This window comes from Halichoerus grypus, chromosome 15 (genome assembly GCF_964656455.1).
Source record: "Halichoerus grypus chromosome 15, mHalGry1.hap1.1, whole genome shotgun sequence".
Taxonomy (NCBI): domain Eukaryota; kingdom Metazoa; phylum Chordata; class Mammalia; order Carnivora; family Phocidae; genus Halichoerus; species Halichoerus grypus.
The window spans coordinates 54,506,811-54,534,739 of record NC_135726.1 but is presented as its reverse complement, the minus strand read 5'-3'; the positions used below and the strand labels follow the sequence as shown (position 1 = coordinate 54,534,739).

At 52.8% G+C, this 27,929-nt stretch overlaps 2 protein-coding genes across 2 annotated transcripts; one reads left to right on the top strand and one right to left on the bottom strand.

Annotated features, from left to right (window-relative positions):
- Nucleotides 1–4,045, bottom strand: ATF5 (activating transcription factor 5). The gene is made up of 3 exons (XM_036068183.2): nt 3,908–4,045; nt 2,288–2,584; nt 1–1,331 (listed from the first exon to the last, which is right to left on the bottom strand). The coding sequence occupies exons 2-3, from the start codon at nt 2,463–2,465 to the stop codon at nt 667–669; spliced, it is 843 nt and encodes a 280-aa protein (XP_035924076.1). The 5' UTR covers nt 2,466–2,584; nt 3,908–4,045; the 3' UTR covers nt 1–666.
- On the top strand, nt 3,841–27,441 carry NUP62 (nucleoporin 62). Its single transcript, XM_036068175.2, has 2 exons — nt 3,841–3,980; nt 24,633–27,441. The coding sequence occupies exon 2, from the start codon at nt 24,697–24,699 to the stop codon at nt 26,287–26,289; it is 1,593 nt and encodes a 530-aa protein (XP_035924068.2). The 5' UTR covers nt 3,841–3,980; nt 24,633–24,696; the 3' UTR covers nt 26,290–27,441.
- Nucleotides 27,442–27,929: the final 488 nt, after the last annotated feature.

The following is a 27,929-nucleotide window of genomic DNA, read 5'->3' as shown; positions in this document are numbered from 1 at the left end:
GAAATTCTTCATTTTATTTCCGCTCACAAATCACCAAAAGGATCAGTCCCTGCAGCCCCTCCCCCAACACCTCCACAAACACTGATTTCCTCCCAGAGCTAAAATGAACACCCAGTCACCAATTATGGCCATCCCCCGCCCCGCCCACCTCCCCGTCTACCTGCATATTCATCTGCTCTGTGAACTTGGCCGCCTTTTGGCTTCCCACCCAAATACACTTCCCCAAGGTCACTTGGCTTGCTTTTTGCTTATATTGTTAGTAGGGTGCCGTTCCTGAAACCCTCCCTGCCTCACGTCCCCAGCTCGCTCTCCCGTCCTCAGTTGCACATTCATTCTGCATAGCTTCCTGGCCTCACTTCCCTGTCTGAGAGGCCAGGTTTGCAAGCTCTCCCCTGCTCCCCGAATTCCCTGCGGGCCCCAGGCCCTCAGCTGTTACTTGAGGAGTGTAGATGTTGACTAAGGCCAAACACTCCATGATTCTGGGGAGGGAGAAGGGGAGCAGATTCAGAAATGGACAGGAGAGGAGACAAAGAGAAAAGGAGACGGGGAGAAGGGGAGAGAGACAGACAGGGGGATGATGGAGGGACCCTCCCACCTCAGCCCCAGAAAGAGAAGTGAGTTGGAGCTGAAGACCAGTGCCCCCTATGGCCCAAAGCCCCTGCCCCTCTAGCTGTTCCGGGTCCTCTGGCTTCGAGCCTTATACACCTCGATGAGCAAATCCTTGACATATTGGATCTCACGCTCCACCGACTCAGCCCTCTCCCTCAACTCCCGGTTGCGTGCCTCCAGCCCCTGGCACTCGCCCTCCAGGGCCTCGCCCTCTGCCCGCTTCCTCTGGCGGTACCTCAGAGCCGCTGACTTGTTCTGGTCTCTCTTCTTTTGCTTGCGGTCCCCTCGGGTGGTGGCAGGATTGGGGTAGGGGGCCGGGCGAGAGGGCGGAGGGGGAGGAGGAGGGGGCTGCTGTGGTGGGGGCAGGGGCGCCAACCCTGAGTCTCCCTGCCCGGCCTCGCCGCGGCAGTAGATGGCCAGCAAGTCAAGGGTATCCAGGGCAGGGGGCTGGGGGAGGTCAAAGGTGGGGAGGGGGAGTGGGAGGGGGAGGGAGGGTGCTGAGGGTGGGGGCTGCGGTGGTGGGGAGGATGGTGGGAGGAGTGGAGCATCAAGGAAGAAGTCTTCCATCTGTTCCAGCTCCTTCTTGAGGAGAGAGGCCATGGCTTCCAGGTCAGGTGGGGGTGGGGAAGGTGGGGGGAGGGCACCTGGGGGCAAGGTGGGTTCCAGGGGCAGGAGGGCTGTAACGTCCACCCGCTCAGTCATCCAGTCAGAGAAGCCGTCACCTGGAGGATTGCAGGAGGGACATAAATGTCATTGACTTCCTGGTCTTCCACCCAACCTGGCGCTCGTTCACACCTGCTTCATTCATGCCATTCATTGAGTGAAACCACCAAGCAGACAATCAATCAACCGACCAATCAATGAATCATCAGGCTACTCAACAAATCAACAAACCAGCCAACAAACAAACATCTAACCAACCAGTTAACCAACCAATCAACTACCCAGTCAACCAACTTAACCACCAGTTGGCCAATCAAGGAACTGAAGGAATCAGTCAACCAACCAGTCAACACCTTAACCAACCAGTCAATGAACCAGTCAACCAACCAAATGACCCAAACAACAAAAGTCAACCACACATTTCTTCAACCATTCTAACATCCGCTTTACTGATTACCCTATGTCTGTAGTTTCTGATTTACTCTCTATTCTTAAAAGGCAAACTAGATCACACACACAACACAGCCTGTTTTATCTTTAATTCATTAATTATTGAGAACCCACTATGTGCCAAGCATTTGGGATACACTAATGAATAAAATAACTTCTGCCCCAGGGCTCCTGGGGATGCTGTTTCCTACACCTGAAAAGCTCTTCCCTTGGGTCTTTTCATGGCTTATTCCTTCCCAGCCTTTAGGTCTCGGCCAAAATGTTACCTATGTGTTTCCTGGCTACCCTCTCTAAACTAGGACTGTTTTCATTTTTCAGCTCAGCTACTGTTTCCCACTTATCCCAACCCATCATCACCTAATTTGTCTTTTGTCTGCCCCCCCAATAGAGTGAGTTCCAGGAGGAGAGGGATGATGTCAGTCTCGTCGCAGCTGTATCTGCCAGCACCTAAAGCAGCCCCTCAGGCATTGCAGATACTCAGTAAATATTTATTGAATGAATCATTGAATTCTCCCCTGCCCCCATGGCCCAGCTCACCCCACCTCCATTCCCCACCTGCCCTTACCTGCCAGGGGCTCTCCTCCCCCTGGGAGCCCGCCCTCCAGGGCTCCCCCAAGGATTTCATAGGGGCCCAGGGGGGCAGGAGCCAGGGGGAGTTTCCCATAGTCTACGAGCCAGCCCAGACCGCTAGCTGGGAGCAGGGCCCTGTCCAGCTCCAGCCCCAGAGTCGCCAGGAGTGACATGGCTGCAGCACCGGCTCTGGGCACGGGTGGCAATGAAGAAGGCTGAACCGACAGCTGGAAGGAGGCTCTGGAGGTTGCTCAGTTGGGCAAAGACAGGCACCAAGGCGAAAGTGGAAGACCTACAAGTGAGACAAAAGTAGGTGGTGTCAGAAGCCATCCTCATCCACCGCCAAAGTCTTAGAGAAACCAAGCCACACCTCCATGTCCCCAGGGTCCTCCCTTCGCCTTCCAACAGGGCTTGAGACTGCACCCTGCCCTATCGGAATTCTAAATCTATTCTTTCCCCAAATCTCTGAGCCCCACCCACTCCCAAGGGAATTCTCTTTAGGTCCCAGTTACTTTTCTTAGAATTCCCAAGCCCCACTCCTTCCAATACAGAAACCTAATGGTCTCCCAGGGGAATTTCCTTAAGCCCCACCCACTCGCCCCACTTCATAAAAACTCAATCCCAGGAGAATTTTCTTCCAGCCACACCCCTTCCTCTAAAGCATTTTCTTTAGGCTCCACCTCCTCCCAAGAAGCCACCTCAAATCAGTTCCTAGGGGAAGACCCCCAGTCCTGCCCCTCCATTAACGTGGTCCATCCACCAAGTCCCAGGGTTTCGTTTGAAATTTGTGATGACCGCCCCAGTCCTGCCCAAGTCTCGCACCCCACCCCTTCCGATGATTCCCCAGAGGCCACGCCTTTTCTCCGATCGAAACCCCACCCCTCGGCTAAATTTGCCTGACCACGCCCCTTCTCACAGTGGGCTCCACCCTCCCCAAGCCCCGCCCTTCGCGGCCACTGTGATCCTAGTTCCACCCCCTTCTTAACCGGTAGCCTCTAGGCCTCGCCTTCCGCCCTGTCAATCTAAGTCAGCCCCCCCGACACCGCCCTAGCAGGTGCCTGAATGAAACGTAAATTTTGCTGTGCGCCTGCGCAACGTGGAGCCGGGAGAGTGGAGGGGGCCGGCGGAGAACCGGTCCCCAACCCCGACCCTTTTCACACGCGGCTCTCTCGCTCAGGGCCGAAGCGCATGCTCCGCTACCGATCCAACTGCTCTCTCACGCCTGCGGGGGTTGGGGGAGTCAGTGCGCATGTGCGGCTGCTTACTGTCCGCCCTTCACAGAAAAATACGGGATCTGGTGGGCTTGTGCACGTGAGCAACGGCTCGCGGACAGACTCGTTTCCCCCTCCCCTTGGGGCTAGTGCGCAGGCGCACCTGCACGCAGACAATCTTTAAACGCCAACATTTTCCCGAAGAACGCACCCTTCCCCCATCGGTCCGAATGCGCATGCTCGGCCACGTACCAACGGGGCGTCTTTCCTCTTTTGCGCCTGCGCGACCGTGATTCCTCACTCTCGTCTCCCCACCCCACCCCCACCCCGACTGGTCGTGAAGGCCTCGAGCTTCGAAAGGGCGGGAAAGGCGGTTGGAGAGGGAGGGGCGAGCGGTTACTCACTCCATGGCTGCGGAAAGGAGAGGCGGCGGCCTCGGCTGAAGAAAAGAAGGCGGTAGAGAAGAGCGCAAGCGCGGTGAGCGCGGAGATGGGCCGGGACGCGGAGGGGTCGCGGCTACAGAGCCATAGCCAGGGCTATGCGGGCGGAGATGGCGTCTCGGTGGCCTGAGGAGAGATTGTGATCCGAGGACGGGGAATGAGGCGGCCCCGGGGACTGGGGACAGATATAGCGGGGGTGGCGCAGCACGGCCCGCCCGGATTCTTCCGCGCCCCGCCCTGCGAGGCCCCAACCGGGAGGCGGGCCTGGCCCCTTCCTCTCGGGGATCCTGGGATCCAGTCCCCTCCTCCTCCCGACCCCGAGAGTTGGGCATTTTTCTCTCTGACCTGGGGATCCAGCCCCGTCTTCCTTCCTACCCCAGGGGTTCCGGCCCCCTCCTCCTGATCCGGGCTGGGTGGCCCTTTGCTCCCTCTGACTCTGGTTCTCTGTCTCTCTGATTCTGAGATCCAGCCCCCGCCCCCCCACCCCCCCCCGATTCTGGGGATTCGGTCCCTCTTCTCTGAGACCTGCACCCGTTCACTTTTCGTTTCTTTTGCCCTGCTCCCCGAATTTCCGGCTAGCCACATGCTGGTCTCTCCATCCCCCAACTGCCGCCCCACGCTGAGAACTCTGTGGGTTAGACTCTGGTCTGAGTCACAGTGAGACCGCGCGCGCCGTTCAGATCTCCTACCTGCGACCGTGGCGAATAAGTTCTGTAGTCTCGTAGATCGGGAACTACCTATAAAATGAGGAAAATAGTCAACTCTGCCTGGTGAGAATCAAGTAATCCGATGCCTGTGAAACCCAGAGCCGGGTTCTTACGTGCCTGTTCGACGTATTTAATTTTTAATAACCCCACCCCTTCCTGGGGGTCCGGTCTGGGGTCCAGTCTCGCCGCTTTCTCCTGCCCTGGCAAGAGCCCCAGACATTGGACCATCCAACACCTACTAGTAGGTCATTCTTGTGTCTTCTTCACTCCTTCAAGGTGTCAGTAATTGCCGGCCATCCCCACCCTTCCTCGTTCCAGATGATGACGCTCAGCCGCATTCACGGGGCGCCGTTGCAGGGAAACAGGCATCATCACCCTGACTCTTATCTTTTCTCCATCCTCTGCCCGCCTCCCATCAGCCCTTATCCTCAGCGCTCATCCAGAATTCCTTTCAGAAGGTTCTCTGCTTCAGCTGCCCCCGACCAGATCAGTTTACCAGCCCTGCCCCAAATAGGGAGATCTGCATTGCCCTTTACTACAAGAGAGGGGGCTTCCTGACCATTCCCTCCCTGTGCACTAGGCCCTCCAGTAGCCCCAGTAGGTGTGCGTCTTTGCTTCAGAAACCCCTCCATTTCCCACCTTGCATCTGTCCACAGCAGGACACCTGGAGTTAGCTTGACATTGAATGTGGCGGTTATGAGATCCAGAGAACCCTTATCTTTTTTTTTTTTTTTTAAAGATTTTATTTATTTATTTGACAGAGAGAGACACAGCGAGAGAGAACACAAGCAGGGGGAGTGGGAGAGGGAGAAGCAGGCTTCCCGCGGAGCAGGGAGCCCGATGTGGGGCTCAATCCCAGGACTCTGGGATCATGACCTGAGCCGAAGGCAGACGCTTAACGACTGAGCCACCCAGGCGCCCCCAGAGAACCCTTATCTTGAGAGTTATCTGGGAATGAAGATTTGCAGGCTTCTGTTGCATGCAGGAAGTCCTTGGGATCTGACTACTTTCACTTAGAGCACTTACTGTCCACTCTGCCAGTATTTGAGGACTTGACCTATAGGGGCTAGGTTATTACCTAGGCAGCATAGAGTAGCAGCTAAGCGCAGATTCTGGCACCAAGTTGTTGGGTTCATACCTTGACTCTACCCCACTTACTAGCTTACTGGCAATTTCTCTTACTTCCCTGTGCCTCGGTTTCCACTAATAGTACCAGAATAAAGTATGGAGATTAGTTAATAGAAACGCAGCAGTATACATGGCAGGTAACAGTGCTTACTCCTGGGACACCTGGCTGGCTCAGTCTTGGTAAAGCATGTGACTCTTGATCTCGGGGTTGTGAGTTTGAGCCCCACGTCAGAGGTAGAGTTTACTTAAAAAAGAAATAGTGACTACTTCTTAGTACTGTTACGAGGATTCAGTGAGTTAATTCAAGCCAAGCACTTAGATTAGTGCCTGGCAAACAGTAGGTGCTACGTAAGGGGTGGGGGGTGTTATTATTGTTGAGGTGGATGTGTTTTATTTGCACTGCTAAGTAGTAAGTGCTTTAAAAGATCTTCCAGCCTTTTAAATGAGACTTAAGGGCCGACCTCCTTTCACTTCTCAGTATAGATATTTGAGCCATAGCAGGTAGGATTAGGGTGGACTCTCAGACTGCCTAAGTCCTGTCTGTCCCATGTTCCCTTCCCACCCAAAATCTTGAGTCTTCTTCTGAAAAGATCTTTCAGTATGTACACTTGAACAAGGTGTTTTTTTAATTAAGTTCTTATTTTTTTTGTTTGTTTTGTTTTGTTTTTAAAGATTTTATTTATTTATTTGACAGAGAGAGAGACAGCGAGAGAGGGAACACAAGCAGGGGGAGTGGGAGAGGGAGAAGCAGGCTTCCCGCAGAGCAGGGAGCCTAGAGCAGGACCTGGGATCATGACCTGAGCCGAAGGCAGACGCTTAACCGACTGAGCCACCCAGGTGCCCCAAAGTTCTTATTTTGGAATAATTTTTTATTTACAGAAAACTTAAAAAGATAGTATAGAGAGTTTCCATATACCCCTCATCCAGTTTTCCCCATTGTTGACCTCTTACATCACTGTGGTACGTTTGTCACAACTGAAGAACCCACATCTGTATGGGCTTTTTTTTTTTTTTTTTAAAGATTTTATTTATTTATTTGACAGAGACGCAGCGAGAGAGGGAACATAGCAGGGGGGGTGGGAGAGGGAGAATCAGGCTTCCCGCCGAGCAGGGAGCCGATGCGGGGCTCGATCCCAGGACCCTGGGATCATGACCTGAGCCAAAGGCAGACGCCTAACGACTGAGCCACCCAGGCGCCCCCCCCCCTTTTTTTTAAAGATTTTATTTATTTATTTGACAGAGATACAGCGAGAGAGGGAACACAACAGGGGGAGTGGGAGAGGGAGAACAGTATGGGCTTTTAAAGTGCACACTTTATTCTGATTTCTCTAGTTGTTCTTAATGCTGTTTTTTTGTTCCAGGATGCCATATCACATCTAGTCATCATGTCTCCTTAGCCTCCTCTGGTTTCTGCAGTAGTTTCTCAGACTTTGCTAGGTTTTCATGACCGTGGCAGTTTTGAAGAGTGCTGGTTGGTTATTCTATGTAATATCCCTCAATTTGGTTTTGTCTCATAGACTGGAATTACGGGTTTTTGAGAGGATGGCTAGGTCGGATACTTTTTAGTAACTGGAAATGAACTTGCTTAGTGTGGGAATCATGTTGCCAGCTGCATGCCGCATATGCTGACTGAGGAGACGTTGGGGCAGGGACCCTGGTCCTCCTGTCCCAGCCCCTTGCACCTTTTTCTCTCTCTAGCTGTTGGATCTCACCCTGTTCAGCCCTGGTGCCCGCTGTCCCACCCAAGCAGCTTGACTGATTCCTACTGAGTGGGTGCCAGCTTGCACACTTTAGCTCCCTAGCCCTTCCTGGTGTATTCTAATTTGTGAGTTGTAGGTCATCATTGGCTACCTTTGAGCCCAGGTCTTGGCACCCTGAGCCTTCTCCTATGCCTACTCTTGACCCGGACCCATGGCAATTCCAGGACTCAAATGCCTCTGCCTCCTTCAGCTTGCACAGTCTTCCAGGGTCCAGGTGCCCCAGTCCCTTCAACTCCTGAGCTGGGGCTGGGAGCATGGGTGGGGCTTCTGGGGACTCTTTTTCAGTGCGGAGGAGACAGGCTTGGGGAGTGAGGTGGAAATTGCAGGCAGGTTGCATCACCCTGGCTCTTTGATGAGGAGGGGGAGTTGGGGGGAGGATTCTCTGGGGGCCCTGGCTCACCTGGCAACAGTTCCTGGTTAGCGCAGCCCTAGAGCCCTGAATTGGGAAGAGGTCCCAGTACAGCAAGGGAGGGGGCAGGAGAGCAGCCACCTGTGCAGGACTCTGAGTATCTGAGATTCGGTGCTGAGAAGGGGCCTCGGACTGCAGAAGCTAACCTCCTTGTCTTGCAGGGGGCAAGAATGAGGTCCCAAGAGGTGAAGAGGGTTGTGCACAATCACAGTGCTAGTTAGAGCCCAGGCCTCTGCAATACTTCTTCCAAGGCCCTACAAGGCCCTTCCAATACAGCTTCCAAGGCCCTACAAGCCCCAGGGAGAGCCTGTTTTCCCTCAGATCTATGAGGTCCCTGACCCCCAGCCCAGGGCATAGCCTGCTGGGAGGCCACCTCACCCAGACCTTCACCTCAGGTTTGCTGCAGCTCACAATTGCCAAATTCTATTGATTCCGACCTGCTCCTCCCCATCTCCCCTTAGTGGAGGCCCTCCTCACCAGCCACCCCTCACTGGCTTCCCAATCAAGGTGACAGCCTGGCATGATGGAAAAGGGACAGAGTTTGCATCAGATGGGCCTACATTCTTTCTGAAGAGGCACTAGGGCAGGTACCTGGGTCATGCGGGTGGGGGGTTGGGGGCAGGAGTTGGAGGCGGACGTCCTAGCAAACAAGGGCAGGAAGGCCAAGGCCATCCCAGTTGGGGAGAGGGCAGCGTAGGGGCCAGGCACGTGGAGCATTGATCTGCCACGTGGCCCAGTAGCTCCAGAGCCCTCCCCTGGCTCCTGCTGTGTGTCCCTGGGCAGAGGCAGCCACAGCTCTGCCAGCCAAGGTAGGCCCCGGGCTGCTGCACCAGCTCTGGCACCGCGGGCATCTTCCATCTTGGTTTCCTGTGTGGCTGTGTAACGTACCATCCTAAACTTAGTGGCTAAAGTCAACGCATATTTATTCCCTTTTAGTTCTGAAGACTCTTAAGTCTAAGATAGTTCACAGGGCTGTGTTCCTTCTGGAGGCTGGAGGGGAGAATCCATTTTCTTGCCTTTTCCAGAGGCGCCTGTGCTCCCCGCTCCTGGCCCTTTTTGCATCACTCTGACCTTTGCTTCCATCATCTCCTGTCCTGTTTTCTCCTTTGATCTTCTTGCCCTACCTCTTACCAAGGCCATTATGGTTACGTTGGGGCTCACCCAGATCATCCAGGTTGTCTTCATGACAAGATCCTCAATTTAATCATACCTGCAAACCTTCTTTTACCATGTAGGGTAATACATTCACAGGTTTTGGGGACTAGGATGTGGACCTCTTTGGAGAGCCATTATCCAGCCTACCACACCTCCCTTTGGGAGCCTGTTTTCTCATCTGGGAGATGAAGGCTAGGGTCAGCCTTAGGGTGCCCCTTCCCATGCCCACCGGGACTAGCTATAGGAAAAGGACCAGGCAAACTGAAGGTAATTGACCACATAGTGCCCAGAGCTCGGGATGCCATCACTTACTGCTGTGTGACCTCCAGCAAGATAATGTACTGTACCCCCGTGTGCTGCAGTGGCCTCATCGTAAAGTGGGGACAGTAACAACCCTCAGAGGGCAGCGGATGAGGACCAAGGAGATAATACATGAAAAGGCCTACAACAGTTCCTGGCTCAGGGAGTAAGCCACCTCTGTAAACCCAAAGGCCCTGTGTCAGGGAGAGGCCAGCAAAGCCCCAGGGAGCCCAAAAGTCACAGGTGCGGCTCTGGGGTGGCTCAGCTTGCTGGGCAGCAGTGCCGGCCCGGCATTGCAGCGCTTCCGATTTTACAGAAGTTGAAAGTCCAGCAGTTTCTGTAAGATGCAAGTTTTTAAAAGGTTGGCAAGTAATTGAGAGAAACCCTAACATACCAGGAGTGTGGATAGACTCGGGCTGCGGGTCATCCCTGACCTTTGGTTCAGTGATTTCTCCCCACCCTCAGATCTGTAATCCTCTCTGCCCAGAGCAGAGAACAAAAGGAACCAAGTACTCCTCATTCTAGAGTTGCTGAGAATTTGGACCAAACCCCTCCCTGCTGGACTGATCAAGTTTGAGGAGGAGTAGGGCTTTGTTCGGACCCAGTCCCATGTAGTCTAAAGGGCTGTGTTTGTGGGGAGCAGGGAAGGAGGTCTCAGGAATTGTCCTTGAGGGTTGGGTGCCTGCCAGAGAGGGGCTGGTGTCTTATCACCCTGTCTGTTCTTATCAGCTGTCCATGCCTCCAGCCAGAGGCCACCAGGAACACATGTAGTTGAACAACTTGGGTTTCTTGCTGTTGCAGCTAGGGAGCTACCCACCATTGGGGCTCTCAGGGCATCTCAGTAAGTGGGTATTAAGGAGGACTTATGGGAGCTGGGTTAAGTTAGGTAACTTTGGGAAGGGTTCAGGGAAGCAGGCTTCGCTCTGGATCGGAGGCTGGGAGGCAGAGGCAAGTCGGGACTGGCTATCTTACCTAGAGCCAGGAGGAATGAGCAGAGCTAATGCTGTGGTTAATGTGAGAAGCACCCATCAGCTCTGAGCCAGGAAGGGGATTTTGGTCATTTTTATGCTTTGGACAACGTTTGTGCTTTTGTCTGTGTTGAAAGACTGGTCTTATTTTGTCTTGGTCCACCACGGTCAGAGTGGCCCTGCCTGATGTTGGTATCCTCTGAAGTTGTTCTGTCTGACTAGAGTGTGTCAGGACCTGGCTGCCAGGGCTGCTTTCCCTTTCTCAGAGCAAACCAGCTCATCCTTCCAAATGGGGGAAGAGAAGTGGAGAGCCCCTGCCAAGGGGTGGGCCACACATGTATAGTTCCCACGGGGTGGCTTGAGCGCAAGAGGAAGGTAGCAGGACTTGAACCCTGGCAGCACTCCTGGGATGGCCAGTCATAGTGGGAGCTGAGGGGAGCAAGAGAGAGAGAGGTAGAGGCAGGGGACCAAAACGGGAAAACCTCATAGTCCCCCATGGCCCCCAGGTGCCCCCCCAAACATGTGGGGGCTGTCCATGGAGAGCATTGGGTCAGGACCAGCAGATCCCCACTCTCAATTAGTTCAAGAGCCCTTTGCCCTTCTCTGCCTGCCCCCACCCAGAGCAGGAACAGATTCCAGAGGTAAGGACAGGAAAGAGCAGCTTATGCCCCCCTTCACTCTGAGCCTTCAGGAGTCTTGCCTGTGGCTGGAGAAGGTGGACAGCACTGAATTGGATTCAGGGTGAAACCTACACAACTCTGGAAGGTGACGGATATGCCCGAGATGTCCTTAGAGAGTGGGAAGGGAGTACTAGACATGGCACGTGTTGGGGGGTGGGGTGGAAAAGTCACGTTGGAGAGGCTCGTGAGTACTCAGCTCTGGGGTTGGACAGCCTGGGTCGGTACTGACTACCTGTGTGACTTTGGGTAAGTTACTAAAGTTCTCTTGACTTTAGTTTGCTCATCTGTAAAATGGGGTCATGAACAGTTCTCACCTCATCAAGTTGGAAGTCAATGCAGGTAAAGCACTGCAAACAGCCCAGCACATAATAAACGTCCAGAAATGTTAGCATGGCAATTGATACCTAGAGACAGGTAGGGGCTGTGATTGGTTTCTGGGTCTCAGAGTCAAAGCCACTCTGCCGCCCACTTCTGGTGGCTTTCACCTGGTCCCCAGAGAAACCATCTTCATGGCAACTGTCTCTACCACAACCCAGCCTGGACCTTTTCCTCCCTCACAGTGACATCACTGCCTCTCTCCTGAGATGCTGGTGTTGATTACAGGGAGTGAGGCTGGGGAGGGAGCACAGGTGTGTGTGATTCTACAAAATAGAATTTTGTAGAATCCCACCTGCTGTGCTCTTAGAGTCCGCATGCCCAGCTGCATTTCTCAGGGAGCCCCTAATGGCCTCATGGCTGACTGGAGCATTTCAACTCCTGTCTCCTTCCCAGGCCAGCTTTACTTGTCCCCAGGAGAAAGCATGATCCTATCTTTGGAAACTCCTCTGCCCAGCCCCTGCCCTCATGGTAAAGTCAGGACTGAGCCTGGCCCCTGCCCACCTCTGTAACTTCACTTCTGCCCTCTCAACCCCTTCCTGGAGTCCCATGCCTGGTTGGTTTATTTATTGGTTTTATTTTGAGGTATTGTATAACGCACCTCCATTTATGAAAGTGTACAATTCAGAGGTTCCTAGTACTTTCAGAGTTGTGCAACCATCACCATAATCTAATTTTGAAACATTTTCATCATTCCTCAAAGAAACCCCATATCCCATACCCATTAGCAGTCACTCCCTGTTCGCCCATCCCTCAGCCCTAGGCAACCACTAATCTGCTTTCTGTCTCTAGATTTGTCTATCCTATTCTGGACATTTCATATGAATGGAATCATGTCATAGATGGTCTTTTGTCCAGCTTTCAATGTTTATCCATTTTGTAACATGTCAGTACTTCATTCTTTTTTTTTAAAGATTTTATTTATTTATTTATTTAATTTTTAAGATTTTATTTATTTAATTGACAGAGAAACGGCGAGAGAGGAAACACAAGCAGGGGGAGTGGGAGAGGGAGAAGCAGGCTTCCCACCAAGCAGAGAAACACAAGCAGGGGGAGTGGGAGAGGGAAAAGCAGGCTTCCCACCAAGCAGAGAGCCCGATGTGGGGCTCGATCCCACCTGAGCCGAAGGCAGATGCTTAACAACTGAGCCACCCAGGAGCCCAAGATTTTATTTATTTATTAGAACATGAGCAGAATGAAGGGCAGAGGCAGAGGGAGAAGCAGACTCCCTTTTGAGCAAGGAGCCCTATGTGGGGCTTGATCCCAGGACCCTGAGATCATGACCTAAGCCAGAGGCAGATGCTTAACCGACTGAGCCACCCAGGCGCCCTGAGAAAGAGAATCTTAAGCAGGCTCCACACCCAGTGTAGAGTCTGACGTGGGGCTTGATCCCACAACCCTGAGATCATGACCTGAGCCGAAATCAAGAGTCAGACACTTAACCAGCTGAGCCACCCAGACACCTCTGGCATCTTGTGATTTTAACACAGGTATTTAGTACCATCCCACAAGGCAGCAGGCCCTTGCCTCTCCAAGCTTTTGCCTGTAATGAGGTGTTGACCTAACTCCTTCCTACCCTAACTCCTTCACATCCTTCAAAACCAAGCTTAAATATCCCTTCCTCTTCTAGGAGTGTTTCCCTGACCCTCCCCTTACCCATTCCCCAGGTGAAGGTAATCACCATGTCCCCTAGGCTTCCAGTAGGTTCTAACCAGAGCTCTTTCACAGTGTCATCCTATCATTTATCTCTTTGTTACTCTCAGTAAATTCTGAATTAGTTGAGGACAAAAGATCTTATCTTAATCATCCTGACTTTGACATTTATGTTGACATTGGACAAGTTACTTAACCCTAAAAGGGAAATACTGGTGGTACCTACCTCGCAGTTGGTGGGGTCAGGACTAAAGGAGACAGTACACAAAAAGCACCTGGCACAAAGCAACCCTTGGATCTCTTTATTCCATTGACAAGCATTTGCTGAGTGCCTGCGATGGCCAGCAACTGTTACTAACACCGGGGGTACCACAGTGGGGGTCACAGACAAAAATGCTGCCCCTCATGTAGCTGACATTCTAATGGAGAGACAGACAATAAATGAAATCCGTAAGTTCAGTATATTACTGCCTCAGATGGTGCTGAGTCCTAAGGATAGCCAGGAAAGGCCTCACTGAGTAGGTGACATTTTTTTTATTTTTTTAAAGATTTTTTATTTTTTGTCAGAGAGGGTACAAGCAGGGGGAGCAGCAGGCAGAGGGAGAGGGAGAAGCAGGCTCCCTGCTCAGCAGGGAGCCCGATATAGGGCTCGATCCCAGGACCCCGGGATCATGACCTGAGCCGAAGGCAGACGCTTAACCATCTGAGCCATCCAGGCACCCCAGTAGGTGACATTTTAGCAAAGGCTGAAGAAAGTAAAGAAGTGAGCCATGGGGACACTTGAGTTGAGCGTTCCAGGACAAGGGACCAGCGGGTGCAAAGGCCCCAAGGCAGGAATACTTTAGGCAGTCGAGAACAAGTGGGGCTGGAGTGGAATGATGGAGGGAGAAAGTGGCTGCCAATGAGGCTACCTTTTGGCTATTGGGAATAATGCCTCTGTGAATATTTGTGTGCAGTTTTTGTTTGAGTACTTGTTTTCAATTCTGGTAACTTTTTCTTTATATTTATCACTCTAGTTTCATGAAGGTGGTGACCATATCATATTGTCTTTGTTTGCCCAGCACAGGGCCTGTCCTGTTCTAAGTTTTAGTGGATGTTTGCTGACTGAATGAATGAGGTTATTTGTGAATTACCCAGCACAGGCTGGTGTATAATGAGTGCTGAATGGTTAGCGCTTTTATCATTATTTTTAAATAAATGCAGTTGGTACATCAGATTGATGGAGCTACCTAATCTCAGGTGCTGGCAGGTTGTAGGGAAATGATTCTCTCCAGGGACTGCCAGTTAGAATAAAGATGGGTAGAGGCAGGTTGGAGGGCATTTTGGTTGCCCCCAGGAAAACCAAAATGCAAGTATCCATGGCCAGCAACTCTCCTTTTTGGGATCTGCCCTGGAAAAAATGCACCTGTGTCAGAGAAGGTGTAAACAAGCATGCTTGTTGCAGTATTGTTGATGAAAAGGAAAATTAGAATCATTTCATCTCCTCAGGCTATGAATGCATGCACAAATACATAGATAAAAGATACATGGCAGCAGTTACCTCACAGGTGTGGGAACCAGGGTGGAGGGTGGTGATCAAGAGAATTTTAGCTTTGTTGGTGATGTGCAAGACATTATTTTAAAGAAAGGACTCACGTATTAATTGTGCAGCTAAAATTTAAATGTTAGGGATGCCTGGGTGGCTCAGTCGGTTAAGCGTCTGCCTTCAGCTCAGGTCATGATCCCGGGGTCCTGGGATCGAGTCCCACATCTGCCTCCTTGCTCAGCGGGGAACCTGCTTCTCCCTCTGCCTGCCACTACCCCTGCTTGTACACGCTCTCTCTCTCTCTCTTTTTCCTCACAAACAAATAAAATCTTTAAAAAAGGAAAAAAATAAAATTTAAATATTAAAAATGCAGTTAGAGAAAAAAATCTTTCTATAGAAAACAGTTCTTAGCAAAATAGGTAGGGGGCCCTGCACCAGAGTATTCCTCAGATCTCTTCCAGTCCCATTATTTTATATTGAGTTGTTGTTCTAGAATCTTCCTTAAAATCGACTCTTTTGTTTCCTGACTTCTTTTCCACGCAGGTCTTAACCTGATTTGTTTTCCCTATGGGAAAACTGCTGTTTTTCCCACCACCTGAGCTCCTTTGGGTATAATTCCAGCCTTGGAGTAAAGGAGAATGTAATCACTAATTAGCTGGGAAGTGACTTCTTGGGGTAGTTTTTTCAGGGGAAGGAAGGAAGGGAAGAGAAGGCTCGGAACCTATGAATCCAAGAAGCATTTTGGTACCAGCTCGAGGCAACCCACAGGAGCAAACAGCCGAGGCGCAGGATGTTGGTGCCTCTGCCAGACTGGCTCTCCTCTGTCCAATGAGGATAATAAGCCTGCATAAAATGAGTCCTAAGATAGAGTAAGTGAAAATGGACAGTGGGTCTGATATGTGACGTTTCGTGTACAGAGGGGTAGAGAGCGCACTGCATTTGCTTAAATGCATCAAAAAAATCTGGAAAGAGGCACGGGAAACCCAACCACTTATCTCCGGGAAAGAGAGCTGGTGGCTGTGGGGACAGGGGAGGACGGAGACCACAGTATTCCCTTTGGAATGTAGAACCCCATGATCAAACTGTCTGTTCACAAAAAGAATTTAAATTTCATTTTTAAAAGAGCCACCACTGGGGGAGCCCCATGCTCAACAGGGAGTCAGCTTCTCTCTCTCTCTCTCTCTCAAGTAAATGAATAAATCTTTAAAATAAAAATAAAATATGGGGCGCCTGGGTGGCTCAGTCGTTAAGCGGCTGCCTTCGGCTCAGGTCATGATCTCAGGGTCCTGGAATCGAGCCCCGCATCGGGCTCCCTGCTCCACGGGAAGCCTGCTTCTTCCTCTCCCACTCCCCCTGCTTGTGTTCCTGCTGTTGCTATCTCTGTCAAATAAATAAATAAAATCTTTAAAAAAAAATAAAAAAATAAAATAAAAATAAAATAGCCACCACGTCATTGGGTAGATTGAGAAATGGAATATGTGTGACAAAGCAGCCTCATCAGTTAGCGTGCAGGGGTGTGTTGAAGAATCTAATCATGGGACACCACGTGGGGGAGAAGACAGGCAGCAGTGAAACAAGCTGTGAGGCTTTCTGCAGCTCCTCCCCCTGGAGAGCAGACAGACGGATGGACAGACAAGCCTCCTGTGTGTCCTCTTTTCACAGGTCTCTAATATTTAACACAAGTTAATTGTACCTGGGAGGCTGAAGGGCCTCGAATGTACAGTTCCTCAGGGAGGAGCAGGCTTAGGAAATTGGGACCAGAATCCCAAGCGGCCTAAGGCGGTGAGAGGGCCATTGGAAAGAGGCGGGTGTCAGTCTGCCTTCCCTGTTGGGGACACCGTGCACCTGTGGAAGAGAAGGCCTTCACACTGCCGTGAGCACTGAGGTTTCCCTGCTGCCAACTTGGCTTATGAAAGCCTGCCTTTCTCCAGGGCTCCATTCCGGGCAACCAGGGTTAGCCATGCCCAGCGGGCACGGGAGTTATGTGAGAGCCTGACAGAGTGGTCCAGAACACCACGGGCTCCTCCCCAGCTGCCTGGGGGAGTCCTTCGAAACAAATGAGATCCTTTCACATAGGACCTGTGGCTTCATACTGCACCCTAGTCTGGCCGCGCCGACCCCTCACTGCTCTGGAGCCCTCCCAGCACACTGCTGCCTCGGCCTTTGCGCTGCTGTCTCTTCAGCCTGGACCAGTGGAGACTCTGCCTTGGCTGTTAGCAAGCTGCTCGCTGCTTATCAGTTGATTTCCTGGAGGGCTGGCTCTCTGAGCTCACCTGTTCCCTGAGGGTTAGAGGATTTTTCTTTGAGGGGAACTGATTCAAGAGATGTTTAAGAAGCAGAGTTGGCTGACTTGGGGTGAGTGACCAATGAGCTCTGTTTTACATGTTGGTGAGACAACCCAGAGGAGAGAGATGATCGTGGGGGCGGGGGGGGGGGGTGTTGGACAGCGGAGCGCGTTCGAATCTCCGTGGGGATCAGATTTCCCTGGCTGGGCTGATGGGGGCCAAAGGCAAAGGTCCCTTCAGTCTCTACTTCCCCCCTTTTCTCTCCTGCTCCCACCTCCTGTGCTCCCCTTGTTTCTCTCCTCCTCTGGTCTCTCTGAGCCCGTCGTCACACATCCTCCCAAGTCTTAAATTGCTAATTTATTTTTTTTAAGATTTTACGTATTTTTAAAGATTTTATTTATTTTATTTTTTTCTTTAAAGATTTTATTTATTTATTTGACAAAGACGCAGGGGGAGTGGGGGAGGGAGAAGCAGGCTTCCCGCCGAGCAGGGAGCCCGATGTGGGGCTCCATCCCAGGACCCCGGGACCATGACCTGAGCCGAAGGCAGAGGCTTAACGACTGAGCCACCTGGGCGCCCCTAAAGATTTTATTTTTAAGTAATCTCTCCACCCAACTCAAATTTACAACCCTGAGATCAAGTGTCCCAGGCTCTACCAACTCAGTCAACTAGGTGCCCCATCAAATTGCTAATTGGGGGGGTGGCTCCCGCAGAGATAGCTCCTCCTTCCTTGCTTCCTGGGCTCAGCGTTGTTGGCAGCACCACCAGGTGGCCATGGGCTGAAATGTCAGGAGCATCTGCTCCAGTTGCTCCCAGAACTTGCATTAATAAGAGGTTAGCTTTACTGGGCCCCAAGGGTGCCGCGTGCTAAGCGCCCAGTGCAGATCCATGCGTTGTAATCCCTGGTTTTCATATGAGGAAACAGGCATGGGGGATGAATTTAGAATCTAAGATCCCAGGGTTAGGAGTGGAGAAGCAGGGGCTCTGGCCAAAGGGCTGCTGCGGAGCCTTGCCGAGTGAATGACAGAAAAGGACGAACAAAGGCCCCTGTCCTCAGAGCGCACAGAAATCCACAGCCTGGACTTGTAACGACAGCTACAGGCCTGGTGTCTGCAGTGCCTCCCCCGATCCTGGCCCATCAGTGGGCTAGAAAACCCTGGATTCATAATCCCAAGCCCCATCGAGAAGCCCTGGGAATTAGAGCCCTTTGGCTGGACTCACTGCTGCCCCAAATGAAGTGGAGTAGAACTGGTGTAAAGGAAGGGGACAGCAGCCCAGTGGAGGAGCCTAGTGTGGGTCCCTTACATTTCTGAGGTGTGAAGTTGAAGGACAGCTACGGGATCAGGAGGGGAAACAGTGTTATGGCTTTGTCTCCATTGGATGGACTAGCCTGGCAATCTCCTGTGACCTGACCCCCAACCCCCCCTCCCCACAGCCTGCTGCTCCAGCCACAGATGTACAGAAGCTGGCCTGTGGATATCACTCTCTCGGTGACATGTCTGCCCAGAGAACCCCATTCATCCTTTAAGACTTAATTCTGACATCTCTTCCTTCGTTGCTCCAGGCGGAACTTCAGGACTTAGCCCCAGAAAGATCTGGGACTAGTGTTTGCTACTCTGTGACTTTGAAGAAGTTACATCACCTCTCTGAGCCTGTTTCCCATCCAGGAAGGATTCTTTGTGCTGCTACCTAGTATTCCTGGCCCAGTACCATTACATAGGTGGCGCTCCGTAAATGGTAGTTCTTAGTTGTCAGATAGTCACTCGCAGTTATTTATGGAGCGCCTTCTGCATGCTGGGGCACTGCCCTAGGTGCTGGGCATTGCAGTAGTGAACAAAAGCAGAAAATCCTGCCCTGTGGGCTGACACTGTCACCATCACCAGCCCTTCTCACGCTCCCAGGCCACCTTGTCCCTCCCTCTGTCAGAGTTAGCCTGTCGTTGCTGGGTTTCGCACACATCCCACACCCCTGGTGAGGTCGCCCCAGCAGCAGGGGATGTCCAGATTCTCAGAATCGCAGCTCTCTGTTCTTTTCCCACCAGCTCCCCAGCTTCCGGGGCCCAGTAACTGCCACACCCTCTCCCCTTGGCCCCAGTGCACAGAGGCAGACCTGCCCTGGCCCCGTCGCCTCTCTTCTCCAGCCTCTTCCTTGGCCCCAACTCCAGGATGTATTTCCTATCCATTTATCTAGATTGAGTCCATCCTGTTCTTTCTCCCCCATTCCTCTATCAGCTTCCTGTTGTCGTAACAAATGATCACAAACTTAGTGGCTTAAAACACACAGTTGTCCTCTTACAGTTCTGAAAGTTAGAAGTCTGAAATGGGTCCACAGGACCTCCTTCCTGCTGGAAACTCTGGGGGAGAATCCATGTTTTGCCTTTTCCATCTTCTAGAGACCCCCTGCATTCCTTGGCTTGGGGCCCCTTCCTCTGTCTTCAGAGCCAGCAGCATAGCATCTCTCAGAATGTTCTTCCATGGTCACATCTTCTGTCTCCCCCTTCCACTTAAGGACCCTCACGGTTACATTTAGGGTCCATGCAGCCCATCCAGGGTAATCTCCCCATCTCAAAATCCTTAATTTAATCACATCTGCAAAGTCCCTTTTGCCATGTGAGGTCTCGTATTCACAGGGCTGGGGTTGGGGGTGGACATGTATGGAGGCCATTATTCTGTCACACAGACCGCACACACACACACATTGCCTTCTTAATCCTTCCATTCCTTTGGTCCAAGGCTGAGATCCCCACATATTCATTCCCAAACACCCCTGTTCCGGATATAGGAAAGGGGCTGGGACAGGGAGAGAGGGAGAGTCCCTGGGCTTAACCACACTGGCCTCCTATTGTCATGGCCGTGCCCCGCCCCGCCCCCCCCCCCCCCGGCTTTGTTCTAGCTTTTTCCTCAGTATGACTCAGTCAACCCCTTTACCCCCATGCCGCTGCCCTGATCCCCTTTCCCTGCCCCACTTTTTCTTCCTCCATAATGCTTAGCCTATTCTAGCATGCTGTAGGATTCCTTTATGAAGTTTGTTGTTTTCTGTCTGTCTCCTCTGCTGGAAGAGAAGCTCCGTGAGAGCAGGGACTCATTCTCTCCGTCACAGCCACATTCCCAGGGCCTGGAACAGTGCTCATACATAGCAGGTGCTCAGATGTGTTTGTTGTGTGAGTTAATGTTGCACTACCGAGAGTTTGTTTTGTCTCTGTTGTTATCACTGTACACAGAATAGGGCTAAGTAAATAAAGTTGGGATTTGGAGTAGCAAAGAACTGGAGAGGTCAGGTTAGTGGACCTGAGTGAAGTTGGAGGTGATGGTAGAGAACCATGGTCCTCGAAGCCGGGGGACAGGATGAGTCTGTAGGTCAGAACCTTTGACTCCCCTGGGCTGTGAAGGCAGGCGGATGTGGTTTGAAAAACAAGGACAGGTGCAGGGCAGGCGGCTCTCTCAGTCACTCGAGGACTTCGAGGCAGCCCCTCCTCACTCCAGGCCCACGTGAGCTATGGATGCCACGTCTGTGGCCGCCCAGCCCTGAGCACCTGACCCAGGCGCTGTCAGCCGCTCTTGTAGGAAAGCTTGCCCCTTTGGTAAGAGTGGAAAATCCTGTATCAGAGCTCAGAATAGTGTGTATCTGTTCAGACACATTTGTGAGAAACTCCCAAAGTCCGGGTCTTGGTTGACGGCTTTGCTCACTTAAGACAGCCCCTGCAGAAACATCGCTTCATTTCATTTTTGCACAGACTTACACGTTTCCCAGATTTGGGTTCTCTCTCCTCTGTCCCCAGAGTCCTGGCTCCTCACTCAGGCTCTTGGCTTAGACCATCACCCCAGCCTCCTCCCAGCCACCTGACCCTTTAGCTTCTTCTCCTCCAGTCAATTCCCCACACATGTATCTGGCCGTGTTAGTCTCCCCAACCCTCAAGTCCCTGCATGGCTCACTCAAAATGAAGTCTGGGCCATCAACATGTCCTTTCCCGACCAACAGCTCCCGTCACATCACACAGCACTGTGCACACATTGTGCTCGGGATTCCCCGAGACCACCCTTAGGTTCAGTGATTAGCTGGAAAGACTCACAGAACTCAGCAAAGCTGTTAGATTCATGGTTACAGCAAAAGGAGGGAGATCAGTCGGCAAAGGTAAAAGGTGCACCAGGAAGAGTCTAGGATAGAGACCAGGTGTGAGCTACCCGTTGTCTCTCCCAGTGGAGTCCTGTGACAACACTTAATTCGCCCATGTGGAGTATTGCCCTCCAAGGAAGCTCACCTGAACCTTGGTGTCCAGGATTTTTGCTGGAGGTCGGTCAAGTAGGCCGGAGCGTCTGTGTGACTGACCCGTCATTAGTCTCTTGCCCCTGCAGAGGTCAAGCTGTCAGGGCTTGCAGGTTATCTCACAGGAAACTAGAAAAGGGCCAGTCTTTTCTTTGGAACGTGCAGGGTGTGGATAACCCAGGCCTTCTGAGTCAGCTCTTCACTCCATGCACAAACACTCCCTCCAGCCACACCAGAGCACTTAGCACCCCAGAGACACCTGTGTCTCAGCTTCTCTCTGCCTCACCCAGGCCCTTCCTCCCACCCACCTGACCGACCCTGGCTGACCTCACATCCTTCCACCCTCAGCTCAGGAAAATGCTCCCTTATGTGACCCCTCCCCACTCTCACCCCCCACTGTCCCTGCCTAGAGCCCTGGTACTGAAGTTCATGTTTGCCCTGTCCCTGGCTACCTCAAGGGCAAGAGCCATGGCTTAGGTAACCTCTCTGGGCCTCACTCTCCTGGTTTATGAAATGGACCTGCTTTTCGAGTAAGTGAGCGATGATACATCTAAAGCGCATAGCACAGGGCTGAATCAGTATGTGTTTGCCACTGTTAGTAGATCCCTAGCATGTGTAGTATCGGAAACTGATGAGGCATTTAATAAATGGTGAACCATTAAACCAGAAAAGCCCCCACAGACAATTGTTTTTCTTTTAGTTTTTTAATAGTTGCAGAGAGCTTTTTATAAACGCTCTTGTGGAAAAATTTAGTTGCAGCATATTAATAGAAACTCTCTTGGACTGAGGTCTTGAGAAATGAGACACGTAGGTGTAGCTGTTTGGATGCTTTGGGCTGCTGGTAACGGCAAACCTGGCTTGACATGGCTCTCGAGTGAGGAGGTGTGCGCTCCCATGCGAGAGGGTCTGGCGCAGGGCAGTGTGGGGCACCGGCGGCCCTGGGGGCTCAGACATAGCTGTGGTGAGAATGAAGGGACCTTTCCCAGGAGCCCCCAGAAGAGCTTTATAAAAATGCCACAGCCAGGGCCCCCCCCGCCAAAGAGACTGCCCCCGTTGGTCTGGCAGCAGTGTATATTCTGAACACCCATCCCTGGAGGTGCTGATGGGCAGCCAGTTGAGATCTGCTTGCTTAAACCAGGCGGCCCCGGGGGCAGAGCGGACCACACTGAGGTCATCTCTCTAGAAGCATGTGTCTGTGTGGAGGAGGAGAAGGAAATACCGGGGTCTGCCAGGAAGGCAGGGGGTGCTGTGGAAGTTGGGGAGGGGCAGCCACAGCAGGTTTCCTCTGGCCCAGGCCACGAGAGGATTCCTGAGGACACTTGAAGAAGTAAAACTGGCCCTGAAGAGAGAGGGAAGAGGAAACAGGACTTGTGGATGCCCTCTCTGGGCCAGGCACTTGGCTTCTCTGTCGTGACCTTGTTTATTCTTCACAGTGGGCGGGGATCATCCTTCTCGTTGGAGTTGGGGAAACTGAGGTGTAGAGAGGCTCAGGAGTGACTTGCCCCAGGACCAACGGCTCGTAGCAGAAGCAGAGTTCAAATCTGGGTCTTTTCTTTATGTCTGGAGAACCAACTTTGTGCCTGCGAACAGGGAGCTGGCTTGCTGCTGAACTACCTCACCTGTTTTGTTTATTTATTTATTTATTTATTTAAGATTTTATTTATTTATTTGAGAGAGAGAGAGAGAGAGCACATGAGAGGGGGAGGGCCAGAGGGAGAAGCAGACCCCCCGCTGAGCAGGGAGCCCCATGCGGGACTCGATCCCGGGACTCCAGGATCATGACCTGAGCCGAAGGCGGTCGCTTAACCAACTGAGCCACCCAGGTGCCCCTACCTCAGCTGTTTTAGATGAAGGGGAAATAAGCCCTGCGGGGTATTGGGTGGAGGCTGGGGTACGGCATGGTGGCCATGCCCCAAAGCAGGGCTGCATGCCCTGTGACCAGATGGACCAGTTTGATGGAGTGGAAATAAAGAGGGGTTTACAGCCCATGGCCAGGTTCAGGGCCCACTGTGGGATAAGAATTGACAAGTTACTTCCATATGAGCCTGTCTTTCCCTGTCTTTGCGTGGGGACCATCATCCCAGCCTCCCTGTAGGACTGTTGTGAAGTTAGCTGAGGGTCTGGTGGCTAAGGAGAATGTATGTAGCATGGTACTGGGCACACCAAGCTGCCTGGAAATCACCCTGGTGTCTACATTGGAATCGGCATTTCTCATCATGCAGCCACAGCGTGAGGGGGCCTGGGGGGGGCGGGGACCCACTGAGCAGTGGCAGCCGACCATGAATTCCTGTTAAACTTGAGGTCAGCTACAACCCCCAGGTGTCTGAGAACTTATTTACAGCCGGGTGTTCACAGGTCCTCCTGGGCTCCCTTCTCTTTCATCACCAGAGCCAGTGCAGGACCCTGTGAGCATGTATGAATCCTCTGGGCACATGATCACTTTCCCTCTCCTCCCTCCCTTCTCCTCCCCGCTGTGTGCAGCTCAGCTGCAGATGGCGGGAAGGATGAGGGGGTGCCCCACGTGCACATTCTCTGTGCCCTACACCCGTAGGTGAAGGAGGCCACCTCCTCTTGAGTCCCTGGAGAGAAATCCCAGGGGAGGTCTAAGTTAGCTGACTTGGGTCCCATGTCCACCCCTGAGTTAGAAGGAGGGCAGGAGGGACACCTGGGTGGCTCAGTCAGTTAAGCATCTGCCTTCAGCTCAGGTCATGGTCCTGGAGTCCCAGGATTGAGCCCCGCATCGGGCTCCCTGCTCGGCAGGAGGTCTGCTTCTCCCTCTGCCCCCTGCTCCCCCTGCTTTACTCTCTCTCTCTCTGACAAATAAATAAATAAAATCTTTTAAAAAAAAAAAAAAAAAGGGCAAGGGGACGTTCCATCATGCCTCCATCCTCCTAAATGGTCAGGGGTGTGCACAGATGGGGCCTTTAGGTGCCTCGTGCCCTGCCATACAACTCCACTTTCTGGGTCCTCTCTGTGAGGTCCAGAAAGACACTCAGGGTGGCACTCAGAGCAGTCCACCACCTACCACCTCCCACTTGCATTCAGCAGGGAAGCCTAGGGAGCAGGTCCTGAAGGTGTTACTTTGTGTGCTTCTAGTCCCACTCTCCAGAAGTGCCTTGAATCTGACCTCCTCCTCAGGGGCTCTTTGGCCTTCTCTAGGGCAGCAGATAGTCCTGCTTGTGCCGAATGTGGCCGTGCCTGTCCCAGGCACATCTAGTTCCTAGCACGTGACCCCCAGGGCATGGGCTTTTGCTTCTGGATCTTTCTTTTCTAGTTTTAACAGGGCCTGGCTAGGTTATAGCAGGGAGTGGGATGGTGGCCGCATACTCTTAACCAACTGAGCCACCCAGGCGCCCTGGCCGCATACTCTTAATTATCCAATCGTGCCACCCTCCACACTGCTCCATCTTGCCAGTGAGGTTGCCTTCCCCAGGCTGCCATCTGATCATGTGACTTACTCTGCTTTAAAAATCTTCCCAAGGTTGCGGACACTGACGGATCTGCTTTGGGAGCCCGAGTAGCTGCCGCCACCAGACTCTGGAGCCATGAGCGGGTTTAATTTTGGAGGCACTGGGGCCCCCACAGGCGGGTTCACATTTGGCGCTGCAAAGACGGCGACAACCACGCCTGCTACCGGGTTTTCTTTCTCTACATCTGGCACCGGTGGGACTCCCAATTTTGGGACTCCCTCCCAGCCAGCTGCAAGCACCCCTTCTAGTGGCCTGTTCTCGCTCACGACCCAAGCTCCAGCAACACAGACCCCAGGATTCAGCTTTGGAACCACAACTCCTGCTACAGGAGGAACTGGATTTTCCTTAGGGATCAGCGCGCCAAAGCTAAACTTGAGCAGTGCAGCGGCCACCCCGGCCCCGGCCCCAGCCCACGCTGGCGGCTTTGGGCTTGGCAGCAGCACCCTCACCAATGCCATCTCGAGCACCGTCACCTCCAGCCAGAGCACAGCCCCCACCGGCTTCGTGTTCGGCTCCACCACCACCTCTGCTGCTCCGTCCACCGCACCGGGAGGATTCTCATTCACCGGGGGAAGCACGTCCCAGACCGGGGCCTCAGGTTTCAATATTGGCTCGATGGGGACGTCGACCCAGCCCACGGCCCTTGCCGGATTGCCCTTCACTCCCGCCACTCCGGCTGCCACCGGAGCGGGAGCCACCCAGCCAGCCGCTCCTGCCCCCGCTGCTGCCACCACCAGTGCTGGGCCCACGCTGTTCGCCTCACTAGCCACTGCTCCGACCTCGTCCACCGCCACTGGGCTTTCCCTTTGTACCCCTTTAACGACGGCCGGAACTCCCGGGGCTGGAACGCTGGGCTTCAGCTTAAAGGCCCCTGGAGCAGCTTCTACTGCCTCCACGACGACATCCACCACCACCGCCGCTGCCACCACCGCCACCACCACCACGGCAGCCACCACCAGCACTGGCTTCGCCTTGAATCTGAAGCCGCTGGCACCAGCCGGGATCGCCAGCAATGCACCGGCTGCCGTGGCCGCGCCACCTGGCCCGAGTGGCAGCACTGGGGCGTCCGCCAGCCCTGTGATGACCTACGCCCAGCTGGAGAGTCTGATCAACAAGTGGAGTCTGGAGCTGGAGGACCAGGAGCGGCACTTCCTGCAGCAGGCCACACAGGTCAATGCCTGGGACCGCACCCTGATCGAGAATGGGGAGAAGATCACCACCCTCCACCGTGAGGTGGAGAAGGTGAAGCTGGACCAGAAGAGGCTGGACCAGGAGCTCGACTTCATCCTGTCTCAGCAGAAGGAGCTGGAAGACCTGCTGAGCCCTCTGGAGGAGTCGGTCAAGGAGCAGAGTGGCACTGTCTACCTGCAGCATGCCGACGAGGAGCGTGAGAAAACCTACAAGCTGGCTGAGAACATCGACGCCCAGCTGAAGCGCATGGCCCAAGACCTCAAGGACATCATCGAGCACCTGAACACGTCTGGAGGTCCGGCCGACAACAGCGACCCACTGCAGCAGATCTGCAAGATCCTCAACGCACACATGGACTCGCTGCAGTGGATCGACCAGAACTCGGCCCTGCTGCAGCGGAAGGTGGAGGAGGTGACCAAGGTGTGCGAGGGACGTCGCAAGGAGCAGGAGCGCAGTTTCCGGATCACATTCGACTGAGTTGCCAGCCATCTTCAGGGCCTGTGGGTTCCCAGGGTGTTGGGGGCAGTGGGGGACGCGCAATCACTGTCTAGTTTTTGATTGCAGTGAATACTTGTTTGTTCCTTTCTTTCAAATGACAGTGCTGTTGAGAACAGTTCTGTGGTTTGACTTTGGATTAGTGAAAACAGAAGTATTCTAAGCTCTCTGGTCCAGGCAGCAGCCTAGTGGGTGTGGTTTCTTTGCGTATCTTTTTGTGTATCTCAGACCCCTTTCACTATGACCCCCACCCAGCCCATCCTTCTCGCTCCAGCCAAGTGCTAGAGAAGTGCTGGAGAAGTTCACCCAAAACCCATCTTCTCCCAGCCCCAGGGTCTGCTGAGCGGCCACTCTGCCCAACAGAGTTGTAGGTACAGTGAAGAGAGTCTCCGTCCTCGAGGACACGGCATCCTGGTGTAAGGTGTGTGCATGCGGAGATTCACTATAGTACGAAGGAGGGACTTGTGAATAGCACCAACTGTGGGATGTAGAATTTCAAAGGAGGAAGGACCAGTCAGATGAGGGACTTGAATGCAGTGTTGAGAAAAGGGTCAGACTCGCACTGGGGAGGTCTTTACCTTGCCTGGCTGACAGGCCACTTCATCCTCCAGGTCTCCTTATCTTAGGCCTCACCTCCTCCAGGAAGCCCTCTCAGCTGCCCCAAGGCTGGGTCAGGTGGCTGTCCTGTGGCCCCTATGCCACACAGAGCGTGCATCTTTGGTAACACTTGCTGCACTGTCTTGTACCGACTGTTTACTTCTCTGCCTCCCCATTAGAGTGTGAGCCCCTGTGGGCAGGGACTGTTTCTTGTCCCTTTTGTGTCGTCAGCACAATCCCTCTCACATTTTTGAATGAACAGACAATGGAGATGAAACATGGCATCAAATGTTCATCCACAAAATACCTGCTGAAATGGCCACAGGTGCCAGAGGCGGCCACAGACTTGGGTTGGAACTTACCAATGCTGGAGCAAACCTAGTCTGTTACAGTGAGATCCATGGCGTCCAGAAGACAGAAGCCAACCGGTTGTTTCCTGAGTGTCTTTTGTATTTGTCTTTATACTTTACTGCACTGTCTGAGATACCTATGACTATATGTTGCTTTCCTAAATAAAAGTTACTGTGGAACGGAAAAGATGCCATTCGTGTGGATCACTTAGAAAGCTGGGGAAAAAAGAGCGGGTTCCAGAAGACTACATCAAGTGGGGTGCCGTTTGTCTGGAGCTCAGAAACCAGCAGAACTCGTTGAGGCACACACACACACACAGAAGCAAGTCGTGGGTTCCTCTGTGCTGATGGCAGAAGAGGAACACACATGAGGTGTGTTCTGGGTTCCATCTTAGATACACATGAATGTCAAGGCCTCTGCCGTCATCCCTGAGGTGTTAGCTCAGCGGCCACAGGTGCCATTGACGGCGTTCCTCTCCATTACCTGGGGCTAGCTGGAAGGCACCAGTTGTGCTTCAAAGGTGGGAAACAGGTGAAGCTGGGATGTGGATTTGTATGGGGGTCATTTCCAGTACTGGCCCAGCATTCTGCCTCTGTCCCCAGCTCCCGTGGGCATTCTAGAATGATGCCAAGCGCTTGGATCTCCTGCTTCGGGGTGGAGAGTCTGCCCCTTCA